Source organism: Pelophylax lessonae (assembly GCF_965119305.1).
Source record: "Pelophylax lessonae genome assembly, chromosome: 13".
NCBI classification, from domain to species: Eukaryota; Metazoa; Chordata; class Amphibia; order Anura; family Ranidae; genus Pelophylax; species Pelophylax lessonae.
The window spans coordinates 180,439,925-180,462,498 of NC_138780.1; the positions used below are offsets into that span (position 1 = coordinate 180,439,925).

General features: G+C 44.7%; 1 protein-coding gene across 1 annotated transcript in view; it reads left to right on the forward strand.

Annotated features, from left to right (window-relative positions):
- The window catches only part of NRXN3 (neurexin 3), a 748,840-nt gene that overhangs the window by 233,052 nt on the left and 493,214 nt on the right, over window positions 1-22,574 (forward strand). Inside the window, exon 8 of the mRNA XM_082275286.1 lies at window positions 21,066-21,504. Coding sequence (XP_082131412.1) covers window positions 21,066-21,504 — 439 coding nt within the window. The remainder of the gene's footprint in view (window positions 1-21,065; window positions 21,505-22,574) is intronic.

Genomic DNA, 22,574 nt, shown 5'->3' on the forward strand with positions numbered 1-22,574 from the left:
ATACAGTTAGAATCACCCCCCTAGGCTCACATTTAACCCCTTGATCACCCACAGTGTTAACCCCTTCCCCGCCAGTGTCATTAGTACAGTAACAGTGCATATTTTTAGCACTGATTACTGTAGTAATGTCACTGGTCCCCCCAAAAGTGTAAAAAATGTCATTCAGGGGTCCGATCTGTCCGCCGCAATGTCGCAGTCCCGCTAAAAATCACCGCCATTACTAGTTAAAAAAAACAAAAAAACAATAAGAATGACATAAATCTTTCCCGTAGTTTGTAGACACGATAACTTTTACGCAAACCAATCAAAATATGCTTATTGCGATTTTTTTTTTTTTTAATAAAAATATGTAGCAGAAAACAAATTGGCCTAAAATGTTAAAAAAAAAAACTTTGATTTTTAAAAATTTTTGGGCAATGTTATATAGCAGAAAGTGAAAAATATTGTTTTTTTTTTTTTTTTTCACAATTGTCGCTCTTTTTTTGTTTATAGAGTAAAAAATAAAAATCTCACGGGTGATCAAATACCACCAAAAGAAAGCTCTATTTGTGGGAAAAAAGGACATCAATTTTATTAAGGTACAGTGTCGCAGGACCGCGCAATTGTCCGTTAAAGTAACGCAGTGCCGAATCGCAAAATATGGCCTGGTCATTAAGGGGGCAAATCCTTTCGGTCCAGTAGTGGTTAATAAGGCTTACCTATAGGTACTGTAAATATGTCCTAAACTTGCACCGTTTAAGAGATATTTACGTTTCATGCAGCCGATGATGTCATCGGCGCATGCACTCTGAAGAAACGGCCACCCGTGCCGTTTCTTCAGAGCCCTGTGCCGTAAAACGGCAGCTCCCGCGCGCATACGCGGGAGTGACCTCACGCGGCTCCCGGCCAGTAGCATAGCCGGAGTCCGCAGACCAGGAAGGAAGATGGCTGAAGATGGATGCGACCGCCAGCGGGGATGACGAGGGCTTAGTTTGAAAGTAGGTGTCACATAATGTGCTAGTATGCGATGCATTCTAGCACATTATGCCTTTACTTTCCAGGGAAGAAAAAAACGGAAAAAAAGGGAGAGTTTACTTCCTCTTTTAATTATTGAAGCGATTTAGCATTGAAAAAAGTCCTAGAAAAGCTCAAGAAAAACGTATCCCTTTAAATTCTATCAATGTCTTCACACTGGTCTGTTGCGCTTCTGTTGCAGTGTAACGCACCTCCCCATTGAAATGCATTGAAAATGTAGCAAAAGCACATAAAAAAAACACACCTGTGTAAAATCTTTGCAAAATCGTGTGTACTTTTCAGATGATAATTTTGGGCGGCCGACATATCTGTGCCTCCCTAGAAGCTTTTTAAATCACCAAATACAACGAATTAATCACTTCAGCCCTGGAGGGTTTTTTTCCCCTTTTCTGACCAGGCCATTTTTTGTGATTCACCACTGCATTGCTTTAACTGACAATTGCGCGGTCGTGCGACGCTGTACCCAAATAAAATTGATGTCCTTTTTTCCCCACAAATAGAGCTTTCTTTTGCTAGTGTTTTATCAGCTCTGCAATTTTTATTTTTTGCACAGTAAACAATAAAAGGCTGACAATTTTGAAAAAAAAAAGAACAATATTTTTTACTTTGTTATAAATTACAGCCAATAAAAAAATGTAAAAAATCTAATTTCTTCAGGCCAATATCCAATATGTATTCTGCTATGAGCACTGATGAGGTGGCACTGATGAGGAGATACTAATATGCCGCACTGATGGGCACTGATAGGCGGCACTGATGAGCACTGATAGGCAGCACTGATAGGAGGCACTGATGGGCACTGAGAGGTGGCACTGATGGGCGGCACTGATGATCACTGACGGGCAGGACTGATGGACACTGATGGGCAGCACCATCAGTTCCCATAGTGCTGCCAGTCAGTGCCCATCAGTGCTTAGATGAGCAGGCACTGACTGTCAGCACTATGGGCACTGATTGTGGGCACTGATGATGGGCACTGTGGACATTGATGGTGGACACTGATTGGCACTGTTTTTCACTTTTTTGTAATCAGGGCACTGATGATCAGTGCCCTGATTACCTGTCCTGGTCTCCCCTGTGAGGACAGTGTGAGGCGAGGAGAGCAGATAAACGGCACTTCCTCATTTACATGTGACCGCCTGTGATTGGACACAGCCGATCACATGGGTAAAGAGCAATGTCATTGGCTCTTTACCAAGATTGGGTTCACGCCACGATCGCCGCACTGCGTGCCCCCGCGGACGCGCAAGAGAGGCCGTTCTGGTCCCAGAACAATAGCTGCACCACTCCGCCGTCATTTGACGGTGGGCGGGCAGTAAGCAGTTACGCTTGGCTTGCGCTCCATGGTGGCTCCAGGATTTACAGTTTTGTTTCTGGTGTGCTACACAGCTCCTGACAGCTGTATCTGCTTCCTGGCTTCTGAAGACACACTGAGGCTCAACAGTGAACCGCACTGGGTGGATGATATGCTCTTATCCTTATGCACCTGAAAAGCTGCCAATTGTTACTCTTAATAAATGCTTTTCCTATATACTCCACTTAGTTGGCACCCTCTGCTGTTTCCTTTATATATTGCAGAGATCACTTAGGTCTCATTGAGAAGCTGCCATTGATATTTTTGGACCTATGGACTTTTTAGTATAATCGTACACCTCCGCAGCACAGTCACGTGTATGATTATGTTATAGCTCAGCTGTATCCCTACCTGCACCTTGATAATTCCTTGTGTGCTTTCCCCTTTTGGCCATTAGATGGGGCTGTAAATAAAGCATAGTTATGGCCTGCCAAGATTAGGCAATAAGGATGCTGGTGATGCCATAATTGAACTGCTTCTGCTAAAAGACAGGCAGTAGCCCTGACCTGGGTTTACTGTGGGAACTTATTCCCATACTGAAGACATTGGCAGATCTCAGCAGATTAACAGCCTTTATTTTGTACAAAATATCTGCACATACACTCACCGGCCACTTTATTAGGTACACCTATTCAAGTGCTTGGTAACGCAAATTGCTAATCAGCCAATCACATGGCAGCAACTCAATGCATTTATGCATCTAGATGTGGTGATGACGACTTGTTTAAGTTCAAACCGAGCATCAGAATGGGGAAGAAAGGGGATTTAAGTGACTTTGAACGTGGCATGGTTGTTGGTGGCAGATGGACTGGTCTGAGTATTTTAAAAACTCACGATCTGCTGGGATTTTCACACACACAATAATCTCTCGGCTTTACAGAGAATGGTCTGATAAAGAGAAAATATCCCGTGAGTTGTGTGGAGGAAAATGTCTTGTTGATGTCAGAGGTCAAAGGATAACGGGCAGACTGGTTCCAGATGATAGAAAGGCAACAATAACTCAAATAACCACTTGTTACATCCAAGGTATGCAGAAAACCATCTCTGAATGCACAACATATGGAACCTTAAAGAAGATGGGCTACAGCAGCAGAAGACCACACCAGGTGACACTTCTGTCAGCTAAGAACAGAAAACTGAGGCTACAATTTGCATAGGCTCACCAAAATTGGACAATAGAAGATTAGAAAAAACATTAGCTGGTCTGATAAATCTTGATTTTAGCTGTGACATTCCGATGGTAGGGTCAGAATTTGGCGGAAACAACATGAAAACATGGATCCATCCTGCCTTGTATCACCGGTTCAGGTTGGTGGTGGTGGTGTAATGGTGTGGGCTGTGGGGGATATTTTCTTGGCACACTTTGGGCCCCTTAGTACCAATTGAATATGATTTAAACACCACGGCCTACCTGAGTATTGTTGCTGACCATGTCCATCCCTTTATGACTACAGTGTCCCCATCTTCTGATGGCTCCTTCCAGCAGGATAATGCACCATGTCACAAAGCTCCAATCATCTCACCACTGGTTTCTTCACCATGACAATGAGGTCACTGTACTCCAATGGCCTCCACACTCACCACATCTCATCCAATAGAGCACCTTTGGGATGTGGTGGAATGGGAGATTGGCATCATGGATGTGCAGCCGACAAATCTGCAGAAACTGCGTGATGTTATGTCACTGTGGACCAAAATCTCTGAGGAATGTTTCCAACACCTTGTTGGATCTATTCCACCAAGAATGAAGGCAGTTCTGAAGGCAAAAGGGGGTCCGACCCAGTACTAGCAAGGTGTACCTAATAAAATGTCCGGTGAGTGTATATGTAGCATGACCATGAAGATTTATGATTATACTTTTGGTGGAATTTAAAGAAATAATATTTCTCTTTCGTTCATTGACGGACACAACTTCTGCTATTCTTAACCATTGAAGTTATACTGCCCCCTACAGGAGTAGGACACTAGGTAGAAAAAAATTCTGGCTACACCCATGGGCAGTCCCCAGGGGGTATACTTCCTCTCCCAGCTATAGCCACTCATTTTTTTGCCTAGTCAGGAGTAAGGACCTAGTTCCTTGCTGGGATCTTTGGTCCTGGCAAAAAATTTTTTAGATGGAAAATATTTTCCTCCTGGATTTTTTCTGTGAGAGCTGCAATCAACTGCTGGATTAGGTAATGGTCTGGATAATCTAGATCCAGTGGTCACCCCAGTCTTGCCAGGGAGCGTGCGCAGGCCTCAGCTCCACGCTAGGTCGGCCGCGACATAGCCACACTGGACAGGGGCAGGTCCTGCGAGTTAAAGGTCTCACGAGGTCGCATACGACCTGGCCTCTGCCTGTGTCGCAGCGTTCCTCCTGGCTGACAGCCCCCCATTTCAATGGGGAGGAGGATCTGTCTGGAGCAGTGATATCCTCTCTGAGGCTGCAGGGCCCTCTGGGTCCAAATCATCCATCCATGCACTGACGGTGGTCCTGGAGTCCCTTGTGTTTTGGGTGGAGGTGGCTATTAGGCGATGGGCTAGCAAAAAGCACCCCCCGCCTTCCCCTGTCTCATCGGATCCTGAATCTGATTCGGCCGGCGCGGATGTGGGTCACCCTGATGGGTCTGCAACCACTCGCTCAGATAGTGAGGATTATTCCTCCACGTCTACAACAGCAAAATCCTTGTATTGGACAGTGGTCACCACGGATGCCAGCCTGTCTGGGTGGGGAGGCGTCCTCGGCAGAAGTTCTGTTCAGGGGGTCTGGACCCTGGAAGAATCCAGACTACTGTTCAATGTCCTGAGTTACGTGTGATCAGGCTGTGCCTGGAACATTGGATGGATCGCCTACAAGGCTGTCCAGTGGGCATTCAATCAGACAATGTGTTCTGACGGCTCTGGAGGTAGAGAGCATTCTTAGGTGTGCAGAACACTTCATTACAGCCCTCCCTGTCATTCACTTTCCTGGAGTTGAACATTGGCAGGAAGATTACCTCAGTCAGCGGGCGTTTGACCAGGGGGAATGGTCTCTTCATCCAGAAGTGTTTCCTCAGTTGTGTCTCTGGTGGAATATCCCCGCAGTGGATCTGTTGGCGTCTGGGCTCAACAGAAATGTGCAGAGGTTCGTGGCACGGGATCCTCCGGCGGACGCCTCAGATTCGCTGGTGGCCAGTAGGGTCAGTATCGTCTGATTTACGCCTTCGCTCCTCTCAAGCTTCTGCCAAGACCTCTACAGGCTCCAGGCAGAAGGTATTCCGGTCATTTTGATGGCCTGGACTGGTGCCGCCGGGCCTGGTACACTGCCGTGGTGCGCTGGTTGCCGGAGTTTCCTTGGAGGCTTCCTCTCAGGGAGGATCTGCTGTCCCAAAGGCCAATCTTCCAGCCTTCTTTAAATTGGCTGGCTTTGACGGCTTGGCTGTTGAAAGCCAGGTGCTGAAGGATAGGGGATTGTCTGAATCAGTGATTCCTATGCTGTTAAAAGCCAGCATATCTACTTCTTTGAAGATCTACCATCGTATATTGCGTGGTTTTTTCCCCTTGGGGTTCCTCCTCGCTCTTTTTCGTTGGCTCGGATCTTGACCTTCCTTCAACGGGGGTTGAACAGCAGTTGGCCTTGAGTACTATCAAGGGCCAGGGGTCGGCCCTGGCATTTTTTTTTTCTTCCAATGACCCTTGGCTACATCTCTGGTGCGTACCTCTCTTTAGTGTGTTCAGCACTTGGTCCCTCCAGCGTGATCTCCTTTGCCGCCTTGGGACCTCAATTTGGTACTTTTGGTTCTCCAGAAGTCTTCTTTTGAGAATCTTTGGGAGCTTTCCCTTTCTTTGCTGTCACAGACAGGGGACTTTTTGGTGGCTATCACCTCTGCACGCAGGGTGTCGGATCTGGCGGCGTTATCCTGTGGTTCACCTTATCTGGTAATTCACAGGGATAAGATGGGGCTTCGCTCCTGTCTGTCATTCCTTCCTAAGGTGGTCTCTGATTTGCATTTGAATGAAGACATTGTGTTGCCTTCCCTTTGTCCCAGGCCTAAACATCCAAAGGAAATTGCCTTGCATGCCTTGGATGTGGTCCGGGCAATTAGGGTGTACCTGGCACCTACCAAAGCTTTTAGGAAGTCAGACTGTATTTGTGCTCACGGATGGACCTCACAAAGGGTCTTCTGCGACCATTTTTAGATGGCTCAGAGAGACGGTGGTTCAGGCCCCTTCCATCAGGGGTCAGGTTCCTCCTTTCCCTGTCCAGGCGCACTCTACTAGGGCGCTTAGTGCCTCCTGGGCCTTCCGCCATTAGGCGTCAGTGATGAAGTTTTGCAAGGCGGACACCTGGTCGTCGGGGCACATTTTTACAATCTTTTACCAAGTGGATGTGTTGGCATCTGCGGATGCTTCCCTTGGCCGCAAGTTTTTTCAGGCTGCTGTGTAAGAGGTTCAGAATGGATTTCTGGGCTTACTAAGGAAGAAGAAAAGAGGCGGCAGGCACTCCAATACAACAATATTGTTACTAACTTATATAATCCTTATATGTGCCGCGCTCAAAATTTATAAAGTCAGATTCCTACCACTTATATAACAATTAAAGTGTAACCACTTGAAAAAGTGCTGAATGCATATAGTGTAAACATCAAAACGAATGTGATATGTATCATCGCATAATAGGAAATATAGATCTCCCATTGCACTTCCGAACCAGGAATACTATTCCTGAATCTGAAGTCACCCTTTTACATTTAAAGATGATAAGTTAATAAATAGAAAAGTGCTTAGTGCATACTGTGCAAAAAAATGTTAATATGCAAAGTCATCAAGGAGCTGAGTATCAATGTCCTATCCAATGTGGAGGGTCACTGTACATCTCAATGAGTAGTGACCACCTCCACAATTTGGAGACAGCTCGCACAAAAACAGTATAAATGTAATATTCCAAAACAAATTAAAAACGTATATTAAAGTGCAATTGTAAAGTCCAATTAGTAAAGAAAGTGTCCAAAGAGTGGGAATGTTGATCTCCTAGTGTATGTCCACCAAGTCCACCAAATACACCAAGTGTAATTCCAAGTAAAAGAGCAGGTAAATCTCCACCAGTGTAGCTGCCACCACAATAGACTCAGGAGCGCTTACCGGAACATGTGGACTCTTTATGCCTTTGGTACAGAGTCATGCAAGCAATAGGTTAAAGGTCTCTTAGAAAACGACCATCACCGATAACCTTCTCCTCTGGTAGACCAATTTACTCAGATATGTGTCCTTTCCCCAGGACCCAGGTACTCAGAAAACAAAAGAAAGCCTTGAGGGAACATAAATCCACATAGTAATCCCGGCTTGTGTTCCACGCCTCGCTTTCTGGCTTTTTTTTTTCTTGCTTTTTGTGAGGTGTGGAACACAAGCCGAGATTACCATGTGGATAATGTTATGGCTGTGGCAGACATAGAGTAAAGATGTTATACCAAATACAGGTAAACTGATTAAATAGCGCGACTTTTTAATATTATTTGATCTTTGGGGTGCTAGTCACACTTGAAGTTGCTGCTTATATATTATTTGTTAGGATTAGCGCAGTTGTTTCTTTTTAATTTAATTTTATAGGTAAACTGATTAGTTATTTCGTTTTTAAGTCTTGCGGCTATGTGGTCTCTTAAGATATGCAGTATCTCACAAAAGTGAGTATACTTCTTGAAGGTCTGGCGGAAGGTGATCTGAAAATAAGATTTTTGTCTCCGATTCAGATGATCCAATCAGCTTAAAGGGATATCTCTGGGAAATGTCTGCTACGCCGATTAATTTGTCCTCCCTTGCGATTGTTAAAAAAAAAAAAAACGTTGTCCTGCCTCGTTAAAAGGCCAGAAATCAATCAATCAATCTATCTATCTATCTATCTATCTATCTATCTATCTATCTATCTATCTATCTATCTATCTATCTATCTATCTATCTATCTATCTATCTATCTATCTATCTATCTATCTATCTATCTATCTACAGTATCTCACAAAAGTAAGTACACCCCATCACGTTTTTGTAAATATTTTATTATAAGTTTTCATGTGACAACACTGAAGAAATTATACTTTGCTACAATGTAAAGTAGTGAGTGTACAGCTTGTATAAGGCCCCTTTCACACAGGCGGACCATTCAGATCCGCCTGTTCGTTTTTTTGGCGGAACTGAACGGTCCCCCCATGCATTCCTATGGGGCATCGGATGTCAGCGGAGACATGTCCGCTGATATCCGACCCAATCCGATCCGTCAAATCTGGACGAATAGAAACCCTATTTTCCATTCGTCCAGCGGATGGGATCGGATGAGAACGGAACCGACAGTCCGCTCCCATCCCATTTCCCCCATAGAGATGCATGGGGAACTGACAGCTGTGTCTCCGCACACAGCGCGGAGACACAGCTGTCATCCTTCTACTCAGCGGGGGATCAGCGGATCGATCTCCCGCTGAGAAAAGCGGAGTCAGTTTGACGGACACAGTGTGTGAAAGAGCCCTAACAGTGTAAATTACTGTCCCCTAAAAATAACTCAACACACAGCCATTAATGTCTAAACGGCTGGCAAGAAAAGTGAGTCCACCCCTAAGTGAAAATGTCCAAATTGGGCCTTAATTAGTCATTTTCCCTCCCCGGTGTCATGGGACTTGTTAGTGTTACACGGTTTCAAGTGTGAATGGGGAGCAGGTGTGTTAAATATGGTGTTATCTCTCTCATACTGGTCACTGGACGTTCAACATGGCAAAGAACTCCCCGAGGATCTGAAAAAAGAATTGGTGCTCTATATAAAGATGGCCTAGGCCAGGGATTCCCAAACTACGGCCCTGCAGTTGTTCAGGAACTACAATTCCCATCATGCCTAGTCATGTATGTGAATGTCAGAGTTTTACAATGCCTAATAGGATGTGTAGTTCTGCAACAGCTGCAGGGCTGTAGTTTGGGAATCCCTGGCCTAGGCTATAAGAAGATTGCCAAGACTCTGAAACTGAGCTGCAGCATAGTGGTCAAGACCATACAGCTGTTTACCAGGACAGGTTCCACTCAGAACAGGCCTTGCCATGGTCGACCAAAGAAGTTGAGTGCACATGCTCAGAATCATATCCAGAGGTTGTCTTTGGGAAATAGACGTATGAGTGCTGCCAGCATTGCTGCAGAGGTTGAAGGGGTGGGGGGTCAGCCTGTCAGTGCTCAGACCATACGCCGCACACTGCATCAAATTAGTCTGCATGGCTGTAATCCCAGAAGGAAGCCTCTTCTAAAGATGATGCACAAGAAAGCCCGCAAACAGTTTTCTGAAGACCAGCAGACTAAGGACATGGATTGCTGGAACCATGTCCTGTGGTCTGATGAGACCAAGAGAAACTTATTTGGCTCAGATGGTGTTAGGCGTGTGTGGCAGCAACCAGGTGAGCAGTACAAAGACAAGTGTGTCTTGCCTACAGTCAAGCATGGTGGTGGGAGTGTCATGGTCTGGGGCTGCATGAGTGCTGCCGGCACTGGGGAGATACAGTTCATTGAGGGAACCATGAATGCCAACATGTACTGTGACATACTGAAGCAGAGCATGATCCCCTCCCTTCGGAGACTGGACCGCAGGGCAGTATTCCAACATAATGACCCCAAACACACCTCCAAGACGACCACTGCCTTGCTAAAGAAGCTGAGGGTAAAGGTGATGGACTGGCCAAGCATGACTCCAGACCTAAACCCTATTGAGCATCTGTTGGGCATCCTCAAACGGAAGGTGCAGGAGCGCAAGATCTCTAACATCCACCAGCTCTGTGATGTCATCATGAAGGAGTGGAAGAGGACTCCAGTGGCAACCTGTGAAGCTCTGGTGAACTCCATGCACAAAAGAGGGTTAGGTCAGTGCTGGAAAATAATGGTGGCCACACAAAATATTGACACTTTGGCCCAATTTAGATATTTTCACTTAGGGGTGTACTCACTTTCGTTTAGACATTAATGGCTGTGTGTGGAGTTATTTTGGGGGGACAGCAAATTTACACTGTTATACAAGCTGTACACTCACTACTTTACATTGCAGCAAAGTGTCATTTCTTCAGTGTTGTCACATGAAAAGTTATAATAAAATATTTACAAAAATGTGAGGGGTGTACTCACTTGCAGGTAAACTGGTTAGTGATTTTTTTTTTTTAAGTCTTGTGGTTATGTGGTCTCTTAAGATATATTTGTGTTTGCACTTTGCACAGTGCAGCTCATGCAGGAGCAGAGCACGGGAAGGTCTCTGTCCATGCTGGGAGTTATCCCTGGTTCTGGTTCTGGAGGAGTATGCAGTCTCCTCCCGAACGCTTGGTTCGGTGACGCACTCTTTCATTGTGAAGCTCGGATGTTGGGGGTTGATACAGTAATGGATGTATTCCAAGGTCCTTTTGACTTTTCCGCCTTAGGATGTAAAAGTAGATAAAAATATTTGCTGATTGCAGCACTTTAAGTGCCGCGCAGAGAGCGCAGTGACCTTTAAAAGGTGTCTGAATCACAGGACGAGGACAGGGAGAGCTGCCCCTTAATTATACCCTTTTCTAGGAACGTTTTTCCGGTGTGCAGGACGTGACGGGTGACCAGGATGCACACAGGGGAACGATAATATTTCATAGATTTTCTTCTTTAGTTGCCCAGACCACACCTGGGGCTTTCTATGAAGATGGAAGCTGCCTGAAGGGAATGAAGTCACATTTTTTGTTTGGTTTACTTATTAAAGCGCCGACAATTTACACAGCGCTTTACATGCGTCTGTACATTCACATCGATCCCTGCCCTTAACCTCTTACAGCCTATGCGATGTATATGTGGGCTTTAATTCCCACATGCCCTTTATATGTGTCCATGAGATTTCTGTGCGGGGAGCATGATCTCAGCTCATTGACCCAGCTATCAAGCTGCCTACAGCTAAGGGGGTTTTGATCGGGGATCGTTGGGCTCCTATACACCTTGTTCCAGAGCAGTTCTATGTGTATACAATAGATCCAGAGCAGTTCTATGTGTATACAATAGATCCAGAGCAGTTATATGTGTATACAATAGATCCAAAGAAGCTCTGTGTGTCTACAATGGATCCAGAGCAGTTCTATGTGTATACAATAGATCCAAAGAAGCTCTATGTGTCTACAATGGAACCAGAGCAGTTATATGTGTATACAATAGATACAGAGAAGTTGTATGTGTACACAATGGATCCAGAGCAGTTATATGTGTATACAATAGATCCAGAGAAGCTCTATGTGTATACAATAGATCCAGAGCAGTTATATGTGTATACAATAGATCCAGAGAAGTTATATGTGTGTACAATAGATCCAGAGCAGTTACATGTGTATACAATAAATCCAGAGCAGCTCTATGTGTATACAATAGATCCAAAGAAGCTCTATGTGTGTACAGCAGAGCCAGAGCAGCTCTATGTGTATACAATAGATACAGAGCAGTTCTATGTGTATACAATGGATCCAGAACAGTTCTATATGTGTACAATAGATCCAGAGAATCTCTATGTGTGTACAATGGATCCAGAGCAGTTCTATGTGTATACAATGGATCCAGAGCAGTTATATGTGTATACAATAGATCCAGAGAAGTTACATGTGTGTACAATAGATCCAGAGCAGTTATATGTGTATACAATAGATCCAGAGCAGCTCTATGTGTGTACAGCAGAGCCAGAGCAGCTCTTTGTGTGTACAGTGAATCCAGGGCAGTTTTTATGTCTGTAAAATTGATCCAGATTAGCTCTATGTGTGTACAATGGATCCAGAGCAGATATATGTGTGTACAGTAGATCCAGAGCAGCTCTATGTGCGTACAATGAATCCAGAGCAGTTTTTATGTTTGTAAAATTGATCCAGATTAGCTTTATGTGTGTACAATGAATCCAGAGCAGTTATATGTGTGTACAGTAGATCTAGAGCAGGTCTATGTTTGTACAATAGATCCAGAGAACTTCTATGTGTATATAAAAAAACAACAGTTCTATGTGTATACAATAGATCCAGACCCGTTCTATGTGTATACAATATATCCAGGGCGGTTCTATGTATGTACAATGGATCTAGAGCAGGTCTATGTGTGTGCAATAGATCCAGAGCAGCTTTATGTGTGTACAATAGATCCAGAGCAGGTCTATGTGTGTACAATAGATCAAGAGCAGGTCTATGTGTGTACAATAGATCAAGAGCAGGTCTATGTGTGTACAATAAATCCATAGCAGGTCTATGTGTGTACAATTGATCCAGCGCAGGTCTATGTGTGTACAATTGATCCAGCGCAGGTCTATGTGTGTACAATAGATCCATAGCAGATCTATGTGTGTACAATAGATCCAGAGCAGCTCTACATGTGTACAATGGATCTACAGCCATTCTGAGTACAAAGTGGTGCGGACTGACACCTGCTGGCAAGAATGGAAAGTGCAGTTTTAATGTCAGGTCAGTTTAGAGAGGGCTGAACTGGGAAGCGTTTTTTGGCGGTTGGTGAGGCAGCGCAATTACTCTATGGGGTTGATTTATTAAAGGCAAATAAACTGTGCACTTTGCAAAAGCTCTGCTGGCCTCCATCATCCAATCATATGCAAGCAAAATGCATTCTTTTACTTTCCGTTGCACATGACTGGGTATTCTTTGCAAAGTGAAGCTTTACCTCATTTACTAAGCTCTAGAGCAACTGCCCTTGCAGAGTGCACAGTCTATTTGCCTTTAGTAAATCAATCCTTATATCTTAGTTCATAGGAGAAGATCATCTAGCTTGATTTGCACACTCTATCATTAATATAAATTTATATCTCCTGATACAATAATGTTTCTTACAATGGGCACAGTTGGGAGTGCCTAAGCTGCACATTCACAAGACTCAGCGGTTAGTGTTCTTAAAATGTTAGAATTCCACAATTAAGGGGATTTTCAGTACAAGGTGGAGTAATGAAGCGATGTTTGGATAAAATACTGGAGTATATTTTTGATTGTTTTTATGTGTTCTTTCTTTGGTCTCGTAAGGAACTAAACAAGGCCATTCTTTCATTTTTTTTGTTCAGTAAATATGAAATATTGTATATTTATTATATTTAGGCTTTTTGCCTATGTTTAGGCCCTTTTTGCTCCCTGATTTAAAAAGTCTGTTGTTTAAAAATTATTAGAATACTTATCTGAAGTATCTCAATACTTATAACAGATACAAACAAAAAAAGTCAGAGCAGTGACTTCACCCTTATCAGATATTTCAATCAGACAATGCCAGCCTAAAGGATGCATCTGTGGGTTTGTAATTAGCTAACCTGCAGTGCTCTGGGAGTCCTTCATGTAGCAAATGTTTAGTTATGAACAAAGATTGTATGCATATATTCAGCGAGTGAAAAAGAAGAGACTATATATAAAATATAAGTTTAATAACCTAAAAATATCAAAAAGAACAGTCAACATTGACCCAAAATGTAACATTTTTCTTTAACACCGTTGCAGGATGGTCTGTTCCAGGAATGTGTGATCTAAAAATGTAGCAAGATGATCCGCACACCAGTAGTTGCTCTTAAAAAAAATCTTCATCTTTATTCAGGAACCACAGAACACAGCTGCTGATAGGATCAGTTGACGCGTTTCAGCCTGTAAGGCCTTATTCATGACAAGATCATGATAAGATCAGTTGACGCGTTTCAGCCTATAAGGCCTTAGTCATGACAAGATCATGATAAGATCAGTTGACACGTTTCAGCCTATAAGGCCTTAGTCATGACAAGATCATGATAAGATAAGTTGACGCGTTTCAGCCTATAAGGCCTTAGTCATGACAAGATCATGATAAGATCAGTTGACACGTTTCAGCCTATAAGGCCTTAGTCATGACAAGATCATGATAAGATCAGTTGACACGTTTCAGCCTATAAGGCCTTAGTCGTGACAAAATCATGATAAGATCTGTTGACATGTTTCAGCCTATAAGGCCTTAGTCATGACAAGATCATGATAAGATCATTTGACGCGTTGCAGCCTATAAGGCCTTAGTCATGACAAGATCATGATAAGATCAGTTGACGCGTTTCAGCCTATAAGGCCTTAGTCATGAAAGATCATGATAAGATCAGTTGACACGTTTCAGCCTATAAGGCCTTAGTCATGACAAGATCATGATAAGATCAGTTGACGCGTTTCAACCTGTAAGGCCTTAGTCATGACAAGATCATAAGATCAGTTGACGCGTTTCAGCCTGTAAGGCCTTAGTCATGACAAGCTTATGATAAGATCAGTTGATGCGTTTCAGCCTATAAGGCCTTAGTCATGACAAGATCAGGATAAGATCAGTTGACATGTTTCAGCCTATAAGGCCTTAGTCATGACAAGATCATGATAAGATCAGTTGACGTGTTTCAGCCTATAAGGCCTTAGTAATGACTAAGGCCTTATAGGCTGAAACGCATCAACCGATCTAATTGGCAGTTGTGTTCTGTAGTTCCTGAATAAAGATGAAGATTTTTTTAAGAGCAACTACCAGTGCGCAGATCATCTTTGTTCATATGTTCTCAGTTAAACGGCTGTGGATGGGGCACCCAGGAGCTCGTTTATTGGTGAGCTGCATGGGTAGTAGCACTGCTCCTTCTGTTTGCAATTGTGATTTAAGAATGGTCTCTCTACTGTGGCTGTTAGCATGGCTGAAAATCATGCTGTTGGTATTTAGAATTGTCTGTGCTGCCTCCCACAGCCAATCACATTCTCATCTGCACTGCAATATGAATCGAATTAAAAATCTGGGTGCTGGGTAGAACATAGACAGTTCTTGTTTCAGAATCAAACATGATACAGTGGTCCTTATATAGGAAGAGTGGAGGAGGGGACTGGGGGCTACATTTCCTCTTACAGCCAATCACTGCCTTCGTCTCTGGGGACATGCAGGTACACTGCAGCTCAGGTTATAGTAGATGGTCATCCAGCTGCAGTTTTTCAGGTGTTCAAAATGTGCGTTGAATGCCTAGTTTGTCTAAGGTAGAATGCATTAACTCATAGGCATGCAAATATGTCTAGTGTTTATGCTCGCTTTGCATTTTTTCTGCCCAAAAGCTTTTCCTGGGGTTTTTTTCAGCCTATAAACACTCCTCTTCTAATATACCTGTGAATGCCTGTGTGTGCACACATAAGCCTTTAGAGCAGGGGTCTCCAAGCTGTGGCCCGAGGGCCAGATGTGGCCCCTTGCTTGCCTTTATCTGACCCTCAGGGCACTATCTCTCCATCTGGTATGATGCATTATTCCTCCCACTGACACCAACAAGGGGACATTATTTCCTCCACTGACACCAATGATGGGATACTATTCCTCCTACTAATAGGGGCACTACTCCTCCTCCTACTGACCACCAACCCTGAGGCCATATTTATTCTCACTGATGCTGGGTCGGGAACATTTTCTGCCCCCACTGGCCAAAATCCGGTCCTCCTAAAGTCTGAAGGACAATAAACTGGACTTTTGTTTAGTTTGGAGACCCCTGCTTTAGAGGTTTATTAGAAAAGGAGCAATTGCAGGCTGGAAAAAAAATTCAGCAGCGCATTCAGGAGAGGAGCTTTTTCGGCAGAAAAAAATATCTTGACACCCCTAAATGCATATGCAATACAGGGCTTTAGGCTAATTTTCTAAGCTGCCAGGAGTTAAAGGCGTTAAGAAATGTATCCGCCGGTGTGCATGAGCCCTAATTAGATCAGGGCTTAATCTAGCTTAGTGAAGGTAAGTGTTTGGGCTCTTTCACACGGTCCGCTCCGTAGGCGGATCCGTGTTGCTCAGCGGGGATCGATCCGCGATCCCCGCTGAGCCAGGCGGATGACAGCTCCGTCTCCGCTTGCAGAGCGGAGAGGGAGGTGTCTCAGCACCCGCTGCCCTCTATGGGGGATCGGATGAGAGCGGACCGCTTGTCCGCTCTCATCAGATCCGCTCCGATTACTGAACGGATGGAAAAATAGGGTTTCCATCCGTCCAGATTTCACGCACAGGATCGGATGCGGATGGCAGCGGGTGTCAGGGGAGGTGTCTCCGCTGACACCCGCTGCCCCATAGAGCTGCATGGAGGATCCGATCAGATCCGCCTAAAAAACTGACAGGCGGATCTGATCGGACCGCCCGTGTGAAAGAGCCCTTAAGCTGGATACACACTATGCAATTTTCTTTAGATTTTTTACTTTAGATGTACCAAAACCATATATTATGAGGTCAAACCTAAACACTTTCAATTTGTATGCAATCAGGCAGGCACTTGCACTACATAGTTGAAGGTAAATCTAAAGGAAATCTAACAACAAAAGTTGTATAGTGTGTATCCAGCTTTAGGCCCCTTTTTACATGGGGGGGAATCCGTCCAAGCAGATGCACCTGCAGGGGATCTCTCCGCTGATCCCCGCTGAGCAGGCGGATGACAGGTCCATGTCCGCTCTGCTGCTCTCTATGGGCGGTTGGATGGAAACTGACTGCATGTCCATTCCCATCCGATTGTCATCTGATCTGATCCGCCGAACGGAATGGCGAACGTATCCCCATCCGCCTGTTTTTATTGGTTCGGATAGGATGCTGGTGGGTGACAGCGGACACCTATCCGCTGATATCTGCTGCTTCATAGTGAACAATGTGTGGACCGATTGGGCCTGGCTGAAGAACAGACAGGCGGACCTAATCAGGTCCTCTGGTGTGAAAGGGGCCCTAGTGTCAGTTAGTGCCGGTTGACACTATGCAGTGCAGGAACCGCATGCGATTGTGAACATTATTCTTCAGTAGTGTGATTTGAGCCATATTCTGTATAGCCTCAAATCGCACCAAAGCTGTGCAGGACACACCAGAATCGGATAGCATGGGTGTTCACACCCATGTGTTCCGATTCTGCAAATCGCACTGCATTCATTTTGTGAACCGATTTTGGGGGGGATTAACTTAATATACACACCTGCAGCGGTTCGCATGAACAGGGTGCGATATCTGCACAGAATTCACTGCGAATTCGCAGTGCACGAGTGTGAACCGGCACTTATTTTCAGTTAAGTGCCAGTCAGTGGTAGTGTTAAGGTCAGTGTGTTTAAGGTAGGAAAAAATATTTTATATTTAGTGTTTGCACTAAATTTTCCACATGTGTTTTCTCGTGTTTTGCATTTTTTATGCTTTTGGGTTTTTTTGGCCAATTTGTTGTTGGGCAGACTAAAAATCGCAAATCACGATAAAATTGTGGCAAAAAACACACTACATTCTATTCTGCTTCTTCCTCATTGAAGTCTATTGAACCAAAAATGCACCGTTTTGCAATTTAAAAAATGTCCCTGACCCTTTCCAAAAACGCAGCAGCTGAAAAAAGCATAGATGTAAACGTGTCCCATAGGAAAACCATGTTATATGGACTGGAGTGTATTTCTGCAAAAAAAAAAAAAAAGCAGTAAAAAAAGCATAGATGTGAACCAGGCCTAAGGACAGAAAACAAAACAAAATGCACACTATTGTTTCTTGGCTCTACTATGGGTACAAAGAACAGATACGTCGTTCATATGTGGTATCACCATTATCGTCAGGATTAGTAGAATTTATTTTGCAGATTTATTTGATGATAGATGATGGTAATTGTATAAAAATATACTGTTAAATTATAAAAAACATTTTTTTTTACTATTTTGGGCCAGTTTTCATTTGGTAATAAAAAAAAAAGTCAGGACATCTCATAACATTACTATTTAGCACCAAGTGAAAGCCTAATCTGCCCGATAAAAAAACAAAATAAATCACCTGGATACACTAAGTAGATATGTACAGTTTTACTAAGGCTCCTTTCACACGGCCGCTCTGTGTGTCCGCAAATCATCCAATCCGTTTGCGGATGATTTGCGGACATAATGTAAGTGAATGGCACTGCGGGTATCCGCGGAATACCATCCGCTGACACCCGATTTTCCTCCTGTCAGTTCTGTTCCGTTTTTACGAATGGAACAGAACCCCATTTTTCCTTCCGTGTAAAAAACGGAAAGGAAGGAAAATCGGATGTCAGCGGTGTCATCCGCTGACATCCGCAGTGCCATATACTTACATTATGTACGCATATCGTCCGCAAACGGATGGGATGATATGCGGGCACACGGAGCGGATGACAGAAATGTCATCCGCTCCGTGGAAAAAAAAAAAAAAAAGTCCCGCAGCAGACCTTTCACACGGAGCGGCTGTGTGAAAGGAGCCTAAGGTTTGTTTTGACCTTGGTGGTGAAAGGGTTATTGTAACATTTTTTAATGCAATAAAAAAAATATATAATCAACATCGCAGCTGGCCACACAGTAGAATCTGATCCAGTTTCGGAAACCAAGTCCATTCAGTTTATATGCAGTCAGGTGCAGGACCATCTTTAATATTAATTGGACCCTGGGCAAACATTTTCTTGGCCAGCGTAGGCAGTGGCGGCATGGGTGGGCGTGGTTAGAAGAGTAGTGGGAGTGATACAGTGGGAGCGGCCAGTGTAGGCAGTGATGGCATGGGTGGGCGTGGTTAGAAGAGTAGTGGGAGGGATACAGTTGGAGCGGCCAGTGTAGGCAGTGGCGGCATGGGTGGGCGTGGTTAGAAGAGTAGTGGGAGTGATACAGTGGGAGCGGCCAGTGTAGGCGGCGATGGCACGGGTGGGCGTGGTTAGAAGAGTAGAGGGAATGATACAGTGGGAGCAACCAGTGTAGGCGGTGATGGCATGGGTGGGCATGGCTAAAAGGGCAGACGGAGGGATACAGTGTGCTGTGGTGCCTGCCTTCTCCTCCACACTCTATTCCAGAATTGTGCTGCACGCGGCTTGGCACCCTCCATGGGGGGGGGGGGTGACCCTCTAAATGTCCGTCTGATAGTTGCACCTATGGTACGGGCTCAAAGTGCAGCTGCTTTGGGCCCCCCAGCAATGACTGGGCCCTAGGAAGCTGCCCATTTTGCCCCACCTTAAAGACGGCCCTGGTCAGGTGGCCTGCTTATTACTCAGCAATTTGAAGATCTAGAAGAGATTGTACAAGAAGATTGCAGTGTGTGTGGCCAAAATTATGTTTTACCCTACAACACAATTACATGGAGTTATCAGTGTGTACCATGTGATAACACTAAAGCTGCAGAAGGCTTCACACATTGGAGACATTGGACTCCGTACTCTTAAGGCCCGTACACACGATAAGAAAACCGGAAGTAAATTTCGTCCGACGAACGATCTGCCAATTTTTGGATTGTTAGTATAGTGCTTTCGACAGCCGATTACAAATTTTTGGATGACAAAAACGGGATGTGCAAAATTTTTATCGTACGTGAACACAACGTCCGATTTTCGTTTAATTAGTACAGTTTTAGTCCGAAAAAAATCGTAAGAGCAAGACTACACATGCTGGGAAACGAAAGAATACATACAAAATAATTCAACACATGACATCACTTCTGAAGTAGAATTCTGTTATAAGGGAATTTTGGTATGAAAGTAATCTCTTCACTTTCCATATGAGACTAGCATGCAACAAAAAACGGACGAATCTTCATCTGATAATCTGACCGTGTGTATGAGGCTTTACTTTATGGAGATAGCATTTGTTTCTTGAGTGTCTGTAATTCTGATGAACCACGTAAAGGGCCTTTCTAGGCAACCATACAACCAATTAGGGTTCTGCCGGGATTTTTCCATTACGACTATGCTAAGGACTGCCCACTCAGAATATATTGAAGGGAACCTTTTAGGACAGAAATGTGGGAGCAACCATTGTAGGCTCCAGGGTTGTCTTCCTGATATCATGTCACCACTTGGTGGATCCCCGACCTTCAAACATGACCCAGCCAGTGAACTCATGACCAGCAAAGGCAGCGCCCATAGTCTGAACATTAGAGAATCCCTTGCAGCCAAATTCAGCAGGTTTTCCACAGTGCTGGTAGGACTGAAGGCTCTTGTCACGTGATTCTGTGGTGTACATCCCTCTTTTTGTTACAGTGTATATGTGAGAAGAGCACCAGTGGGCAGAGAGAGAGAGAGAGAGAGAGGGCAGAGCTGGGGCCAGTGAACACATTGAATGCATTTTACACAGCCTCAGATTGCAGATACTAACCATTGCATAGCTGGTCAACCAGGTGCAGAAGATTAAAGTGAACGTTGTAGACCGCCAAAAGCAAAGCTGTGTCTGCTGAGGATATGCGCGTGCTGATTTTTCCTGTTGGAATTCTAATCCGACAAACAGAGGCTCAAAGCTATAAGCATCTGCTGTGCCATCTCATTAGCTCAGCCATAGCGATCTGGGAATCCTGTTTAATGTATTAAAACATTTATTTATTACAGGTACATATATAGCACTGTCAATTTACAAAGCGCTTTACATTGTACTGTTCAGTCACATCCCTGCCCTCAAGGAGCTTATAAATTACGGGTCCCTAACTCACATTAAAACTAGGGCCAAATAACCTACCAGCATGTCTTTGGAGTGTGGGAAGGAAACCCACACAGGTACAGGGAGAATATGCAAACTCCAGACAGGTAGTGCTGTGGTTGAGATTCGAACCGGCAACCCGAGTGCTGCTAGGTGAAATGCTAACCACTTAGCCACTGTGTTACTTGTACCAAAACAATTGTATCTTTATAGTAAAAAAAAGATAGTCTGAGCATGTATGAACCTGAAAAGGAAAGTAACATAAAACTGAACCCAGACTCAATTTTTGTTACTGTCTTCTGTTCTCTTGGTGTTATTCCTAACCTTTGACCTTTCTTCCCGTGTGGTAGGTTGTTTATAAGAATAACGACATCCGCCTTGAGCTGTCCCGCCTGGCCCGAATAGGAGACACCAAAATGAAGCTCAATGGTGACGTGGTCTTCAAGTGTGAGAACGTGGCCACGCTGGACCCGATCAGCTTCGAGAGCCCCGAGGCCTACATCAGCCTGCCTAAATGGAACACCAAACGCATGGGATCCATCTCCTTCGACTTCCGCACCACCGAGCCCAACGGCCTCATTCTCTTTACCCACGGCAAGCCACAGGACCGCAAGGATGTCCGCAGCCAGAAAAACACCAAAGTGGACTTCTTTGCAGTGGAGCTGTTGGATGGTCACCTCTACCTCCTGCTGGATATGGGTTCCGGCACCATCAAGGTGAAAGCCACCAACAAGAAGGCGAACGACGGCGAGTGGTGCCACGTGGACATCCAGCGTGATGGCAGATCAGGTAAGGAGGAGCTGAGGGGGGTGGAGGGACCCCAATTTAGTAGAAAAACAAAACTCTAAAACATTTAGAGGGATGATCTAATCTCTATTATGTGTCCAGGTGTGGTTTGAGCAAAAAATGTCACCAGCACACCAAGGATCTCCAGAGTGGGTCCAGAGCTATAGGGCTCTTTCACAAAGGTGGACCGTTCAGATCCGCCTGTCCGTTTTTTTTTGGCGGATCTGAACGGTCCCCCCATGCATCCCTATGGGGCAACGGATGTCAGCGGAGACATGTCCGCTGACATCCGATCCGTCAAATCTAGAAGGATGGAAACCCTTTTTTCCATCCGTCCAGCGGATCGGATCAGATGGGATCGGATGAGAATGGACCGAAGGGTCCGTTCCCATCCGATTCCCCCATAGAGATGTATGGGGCTCTGACAGCTGTGTCTCTGCACACAGCGCGGAGAACAGCTGTCATTCTCCTGCTCAGCGGGGGGATCGGCGGATCGATCCCCCGCTGAGAAAAACGGAGTCCGTCCGACGGACTCATAGTGTGAAAGGGGCCTTAATCGGCGATCACATAGTTACAGCAGATAGCAACGTTTTGGAGCCACGCAGCCTCAGGACCCTGTCATCAGACGTGTGGTTTGGTCCTTCACCAGCTGTGGTTTTGTCCTCCAGCCATGTGCATGCAAGAACCTCAGGTGTCATTAATGACACATCCATACAATTTCTCTGCTGCGTTCTGTGATCGTTGCTACCAAACTGAGCCAGACAGATCACGTACACGTAGTGCTGGAATTATATGTTATGTTTTGTGTGCAAGTTTATAGAACTGCAGACAATAGACAACCAGTGCATCATGGGAGAACGCAGGGATGGAGATGAAGATCTGAAAAATGTAACTGCGCCCATAACATTGGAAAATGCAGCAACGGCTGCCAGAACGGATGCCTTTTCCTTTGTGATTTATGTTTTCGGTGTCTTATAAAGCACCGCTGTACGTCATCCCACATAGATAAGATGGGATTGATACAAAAAATGTCCACTCATACACATATTGGTGTCCTGATGTTGGATTTTAGA